Here is a 6795-nt window from a genome sequence, read left to right as displayed (position 1 = left end):
AATGTTGGATCAGGCCAATGTTGGATCAGGCCGATGGCCCAATGTTGGATCAGGCCAATGTTGGATCAGGCCAATGGCCCATCCAGTCCAACACTCTATCACACAGTGGCCAGAAATACCAGGTGCCATCAGGAGGTCCAGCAGTGGGGCCAGGACACCAGAAGCCCTCCCACTGTTGCCCCCCCCCCCAGGCACCAAGAATACAGAGCATCCCTTGCCCCAGACTGAGAGTTCCTATTTATACCTTGTGGCTAATAGCCACCAATGGACCGCTGCTCCATATGTTTATCCAATTCCCTCTTGAAGCCATCCATGCCTGTAGCCACCGCCACCGCCACCTCCTGTGGCAGTGAATTCCATGTGTTAATCACTCTTTGGGTGAAGAAGGACTTCCTTTTATCTGTTCTAACCCGACTGCTCAGCAATTTCATGGAGTGCCCACGAATTCTTGTATTGTGAGAAAGGGAGAAAAGTGCTTCTTTCTCAACCTGCTCTATCCCATGCACAATCTTATAAACCTCAGTCATGTCACCCCTCAGCCGTCGTTTCTCCAAGCTAAAGAGCCCCAAGCGTTTTAACCTTTCTTCATAGGGAAAGTGTTCCAACCCTTTTATCATTCGAGTTGCCCTTTCCAATGCTATAAGATCCTTTTTGAGGTGTGGTGACCATAACTGTACACAGTACTCCAAATGAGGTCGCATCATTGAATTATACAGGGACTGAAGACGTGTGCATCCACACAAAAGCTTATACCTTGAATAAAACTTTGCTGGTCTTACTAGACCCAAAGATTTTTGGGGGTATCAGTCAAATACAAGGGAAGGGAGTTTTTTCGGAAAGCTTATACCCCCAAAATCTTGTCGATCGCAAGGTGCTCCTGGACTCAAATCTAGTTGATTAATTATGGTACCAAATATGTCACTGGTTAAGCACAACCTCTCTACATGCCTTGTTATCCCCACATATTAATAAATCAACCCGAAGCTGCTAACGAGGCAGTGTGTGGATCTGTTTCCTAGTTCAGCTAATCTCAAAATGACACATTGAGTTATTTCCGTTGGGAATCGTGATGCAATTCTAAAGGGTCTACTCAGAGCCCTGCCAAAGCCTACTCCATGGGGGGCTTACTTCCAGGAAAATGTTCTTAGGACTGCACTGCACTGAACTTCATCTAGATAAGATTCCGAAAAGAAAGACCTTAAATGCATTTGGATGCCTTACTCTCTTGCAACATTATTTTAGCAAACAAGCATTCCACCCTGGGACTACAACACCATCACATTTATGTACTGGCTTTCTGAGCAAAGTGCTTCACGTACATTTGCTCAGCTGCTTGTAAAACATGCCTGCAAGGTAGGCTAGCATGATTACTCAGATACTGTGGATGGGCAACTGAAGGTGAGAGACAGTAGCTTGCCTAAAGCTACCTAGCCGAGTTAACGGCTTAAGTGAGATTTCAATCAGAGGCCTCCAAGGTCACACATCTGTTTACCTTTTAATTAATTTGTTCATTCATTCATCCGCAACGATTTATTGATTTAGCCTGCCTCTGTCCACAAAGGACTCAAAAGGGGATTACAGTGTAAATAAAAGCCCTATTAAAATACAATGTGAACAACACAATAATACGTCTTCCAGACAGCAAATAACCACAGATCTGTCCTTTCACCCTTCTTTCTCGCATAGCCCACAAGACCAGGTTCCCGATTCACAAAATCACCTGTCTAAATATGTCAGCATTGCATTTGGCAGGCTGCAACTCTGATTAAGACTGCCCTGAAAAAGCAGTAGCTACTCCAAAACTGTATTTAAGCATCCGATCAGAAGATTTTAAGGTGGATTCAAGATGTTGCAGTTCAAGCATTCCCTTCTCTGGAATAAATCCTCAAGTACCCTATCTATTGACAAAGCTTTCAATATCATCGGATAGTCATCATCCTGCTTGGGTCTCCATCAGGGCTCCCTCTAAGCTGAGTTAGTGTGAGCTAGCTCACAGTTCTTTAGCCTCTGGCTCACACATTTGGGTCTCAGCTCAGGAAGGAGGGCTCCAGAGCAAACTAATTGATGCAGTAGCCACATTGCCTGCTCACAACTTTAATGCCAGTCACTCACAAAGTAGAATTTTTGCTCACACGACTCCATAACTTAGAGGGATCATTGGTCTCCATCCCAAGAGACAGTGTGATGCAGTGGACAGAGTGCATGACCCAGGTACAAATCCCTGCTTCTACCACGGAGGCTCGCTGGGTGACCTTAGACCTTTCCCAAAGTCTCAGCCTGGACTACCTCACGGGGTTGTTGTGAGAAAATGGAGAACGATGCTCTAGAGCTGCTTTGAGTCGCAACTGGGGAGAAAAGTGGCATATAAGCAAATCGATGCAGATCCATTCTTGCCTCTCAGGGAGGAGGCATTTCCCACAAGGGCGCTTGCAAACTTGCCCTAGATTCTTCTGCAAGAGGTTCTGGGTCTTCCTCAGAGTCACACGAACACATGAAACTGCCTTACATCGAATCAGAACCCTGGTCCATTAAGGTCAGTATTGTCTACTCATCCTGGCAGCGGCTCTCCAGGGTCTCAGGCAGAGGTCTTTCCTATCACCTACTGCCTGGTCCTTTTAACTAGAGATGCCGGGGATTGAACCTGGGACCTTCTGCATGCCAGGCAGAGGCTCTTCCACTGAGCCACGGCCCCCTCCATAGCTCTCCAGGGTCTCAGGCAGAGGTCTTTCCCATCACCTACTGCCTGGTCCTTTTAACTGAAGATGCTGGGGATTGAACCTGGGACCTTCTGCATGCCAAGTAGAGGCTCTTTCAGTGAGCCACAGCCCCCTCCATAGCTCTCCAGGGTCTCAGGCAGAGGTCTTTCCCATCACCTACTGCTTGGTCCTTTTAACTAGAGATGCCGGGGATTGAACCTGGGACCTTCTGCATGCCAGGAAGAGGCTCTTCCACTGAGCCACCACCCCCTCCAGAGCTCTCCAGGATCTCAGGCAGAGGTCTTTCCCACCACCTACTGCTTGGTCCTTTTAACTAGAGATGCCGGGGATTGAACCTGGGACCTTCTGCATGCCAGGCAGAGGCTCTTCCACTGAGCCACGGCCCCCTCCATAGCTCTCCAGGGTCTCAGGCAGAGGTCTTTCCCATCACCTACTGCCTGGTCCTTTTAACTGAAGATGCTGGGGATTGAACCTGGGACCTTCTGCATGCCAAGTAGAGGCTCTTTCAGTGAGCCACAGCCCCCTCCATAGCTCTCCAGGGTCTCAGGCAGAGGTCTTTCCCATCACCTACTGCCTGGTCCTTTTAACTGAAGATGCTGGGGATTGAACCTGGGACCTTCTGCATGCCAAGTAGAGGCTCTTTCAGTGAGCCACAGCCCCCTCCATAGCTCTCCAGGGTCTCAGGCAGAGGTCTTTCCCATCACCTACTGCTTGGTCCTTTTAACTAGAGATGCCGGGGATTGAACCTGGGACCTTCTGCATGCCAGGCAGAGGCTCTTCCACTGAGCCACCACCCCCTCCAGAGCTCTCCAGGATCTCAGGCAGAGGTCTTTCCCACCACCTACTGCTTGGTCCTTTTAACTAGAGATGCCGGGGATTGAACCTGGAACCTTGTGCATGCCAGGAAGAGGCTCTTCCACTGAGCCACCACCCCCTCCAGAGCTCTCCAGGATCTCAGGCAGAGGTCTTTCCCACCACCTACTGCTTGGTCCTTTTAACTAGAGATGCCGGGGATTGAACCTGGAACCTTGTGCATGCCAGGAAGAGGCTCTTCCACTGAGCCACCACCCCCTCCATAGCTCTCCAGGATCTCAGGCAGAGGTCTTTCCCATCACCTACTGCCTGTTCCTTTTAACTGGAGATGCTGAGAATTGAACCTGGGACTTTCTGCCTGCCAAGCCGATGCTCTACCACTGCAAAAAAAAGTCAACAGCAGAAGACACACATCCACATCCACACATCCACACACCCTGCTTTTGCTTACCTTGCCGTCTCTTTCCATTCCATCTCCTGTCCATCGACAGCCAGGAGTTCGTCCAGTTCCGTGAAGAGCTGCGGCGGAGCGGGGCTGTCATCGTCCTCGCCCAAGATGAAGCGGATGCGCTCGGCGGCGGGGGAGACTGCGGAGGTGAAAATACTGCGGTTAACGGACTGCAGGATGATCAGGGACGTCCGGCTCCTCGCCTTGCCCTGCTCCCCGTAGCCGTTCAGCTGCTTCTCCGGGTTGCCTGGCCCATCGGACATCTTCAAACCGCTACGTGTGGGCTGCTGTTTGTTCCTTTTACAGCCCTAGGTGTCTACGCTACGCTCACTTCTCAAAACTTGCAAGCTAGGGGTAAAGTTCAAGAAGGCTGGTGTCTTCGGCCCCCCCCTTCTTCAAACTGTGTCTTAGCAAGCCAGTCCACACAGCTCCAAAACAAAAAGAAAGAAGGGAGAGAGAAAGAGAAGAGAACTTTCGGGCTCAGGACCAATTTGCTCTATGGTACATGCCCAGGACCTTTCGTACTCTGATCAGCTGAGGTCCTTTAAAGTCCTTTTCTTTATAGGCAGCAAAACCAGTTTAAGCCAAGTTGTTTGGGGGGCACCTCGTGGAGAGGAAGTTGGTTTCCGAGTGCCAACTCTCCCCCCTCCCTTTGTGCCAGCCTGGGACTCTCATTGGCTTGCCGGGCAGCACGTCGCCCCCCTCCAAGACTCATTACCAGTGTGAAGGGAATATTTAACAAAATAGCCCTTCTTTCCTCTTATGCAGGGGAAAGGCTGGGAGCTCTGGCCCATTTAGCCGAGCACCGAAAGCACCAAAGAAGGGGCAGGGAAGGAATTCACTTGGGGCTGCGTCCCACTTCGTACGCTAAAGGAGAAGATGCAGATCCTAAGGGCCCTCTCACACCTTACGAAGACACAAACCCAGGTTGGTCAGTTACTGTGAGCAGGGCCGGCTCACTCACTAGGCGAACTAGGCGACCGCCTAGAGCGGGCCGGCCCTTAGGGGCACCAAACTGCACCCGTCCCCGTACTCTGGGAGTTTCTTGATTATTTGTGTTTTTCATTCTTCCTAAAATGCATTTATTTTTGAAAATTGGTGGGCGCACGGGGAGGGGGGCGCCAGAAGGGATCCCCGCCTAGGGTGCAAAATAAGCTGGGGCCAGCCCTGATGTGAGCTCAGCTGCAACTTCTATGATGCAAAAGTTCATCACAGCTAGATTCGGGTTCGGCAGCACCTTAGCGACCAACAAGATTTTCGGGGTACGGACTTTTAAGAGTCGAAGCTCCCGTTCGTCAGATAGGCAAGCGTTGGTTATCCGGATATCCCGGAAACCTTGTTGGCCTCTAAGGTGCCGCTGGACTCAAATAAGCTCTTCCGCTGCAACCCACTAAGGCTGCCCCCTGAAACGAAGGTCCCTTCCGCACTAGAACTTAGATCCTGGTTCAACCCTGTCTCCGAACGTACATTCTCCAATACATGCAAGTTCTTCCCTGTAATTACCTCTGGGTATTTTTACATTCTACACTACACTCGAGTTCACCCTTGTAATTATCTCGGGGTATTTTTTGTTTCCACATTACTTTGAGGTCACTCTGGTTTTGCCCCATACTTGTCCCGGGATAAACGGATGCTGCTGTAACCAGGGATAAATGCAAGGTACTGTGTCGCGAGTTGAACTCTGATAAAACCAAGGATGAGATCCAGAAGAAGAAGAAGAAGAAGAGATTGGATTTATACCATGCCCTTCACTTGGTGTCTCAGAGCGGCTTACAAACTCCTTTCCCTTCCCCTCCCCACAACAGACACCCTGTGAGGTGGGTGGGGCTGAGAGAGCTCTGACACAAACTGCTCTTTTTCAAGGACAGCTGTGCCAGAGCTTGTGACTGACCCAAGGTCACACCAGCAGGTGCAAGTGGAGGAGTGGGGAATCAAACCCGGTTCTCCCAAATTAGAGTCCGCACACTTAACCACTACACCAAGTGTGGAAAGGACCTAAGTTTAGCACATTCACACTTTGCACTGTTGAGCTGCACACCTGAAGTATCCTCTGCATGTGCCTTAAAAATATTGAGCGTGAAATAGTTCAGAAGCTCAAAGTGACTAAAACTTTTTTTCCCCAGAAAGGAATTTCTCCCCCCCCCCTTTTTTTATATATATATTGATGGGGCTGAGTTCAACACATACTGCCACCTGCCAGAACTCTACCTGAAAAGATTTAAATAGAAAAACCTGATCATAAGATCCTATAACAGGTTTGCAAGAGTGAAGTATAAGCACGTTTGCATTGACACTGGATACAAGAGAAGCTCACAAGCTTCCCAGGTTTGCCAGCCTCCCCCCACCCCCGGTCACCATCCAGGGATGGGGGTGTAGGGTTGCCAGATCCAGGTTGGGAAACTCCTGGAGATCTGGGGGGATGGAGCCCGGGGAGGACAGGGACCTCAGGGAGGTACAGTGCCATAGAGTCCACCCTCCAAAACATCCATTATCTCCAGCAGAACTGACCTCTGTAGTCTGGAGATGAGCTGTAATTTTGGGAGACCACCAGGTTCCTACCTAAAGGCTGGCATCCCTAGGCTTCCCTTTGACATAAACCAATCCCCCCCACACACACACATTTTCAGATTCATCCCTTATTATTTCAAAATGTTTCCTCTCCAAAAGACATAACGGGTATTTCATTTCATCTCATGTAACACACAGCTCATGCTCTCTACTGCAGAATGCCCATTTATGCTAGAGTTGCCAGTGCCAGAGATTTGGGCCTGGAGCCTAGGGAGGGCAGGGTTTGGGGAGTGAAGAGAATTCAGCAGG

At 49.9% G+C, this 6795-nt stretch overlaps 1 protein-coding gene across 1 annotated transcript in view; it reads right to left on the bottom strand.

Annotated features, from left to right (window-relative positions):
- Positions 1 to 6795, bottom strand: part of SLC4A4 (solute carrier family 4 (sodium bicarbonate cotransporter), member 4) — a 298401-nt gene that overhangs the window by 148306 nt on the left and 143300 nt on the right. The window contains exon 3 of the mRNA XM_015419998.1: positions 3982 to 4117. Coding sequence (XP_015275484.1) covers positions 3982 to 4117 — 136 coding nt within the window. The remainder of the gene's footprint in view (positions 1 to 3981; positions 4118 to 6795) is intronic.

The sequence above is a fragment of the Gekko japonicus genome, unplaced genomic scaffold (assembly GCF_001447785.1).
Source record: "Gekko japonicus isolate JY-2015 unplaced genomic scaffold, Gekko_japonicus_V1.1 scaffold350, whole genome shotgun sequence".
NCBI classification, from domain to species: domain Eukaryota; kingdom Metazoa; phylum Chordata; class Lepidosauria; order Squamata; family Gekkonidae; genus Gekko; species Gekko japonicus.
Note: the sequence above shows the minus strand (reverse complement) of the source record. Positions and strands in the feature narration are given on the sequence as shown.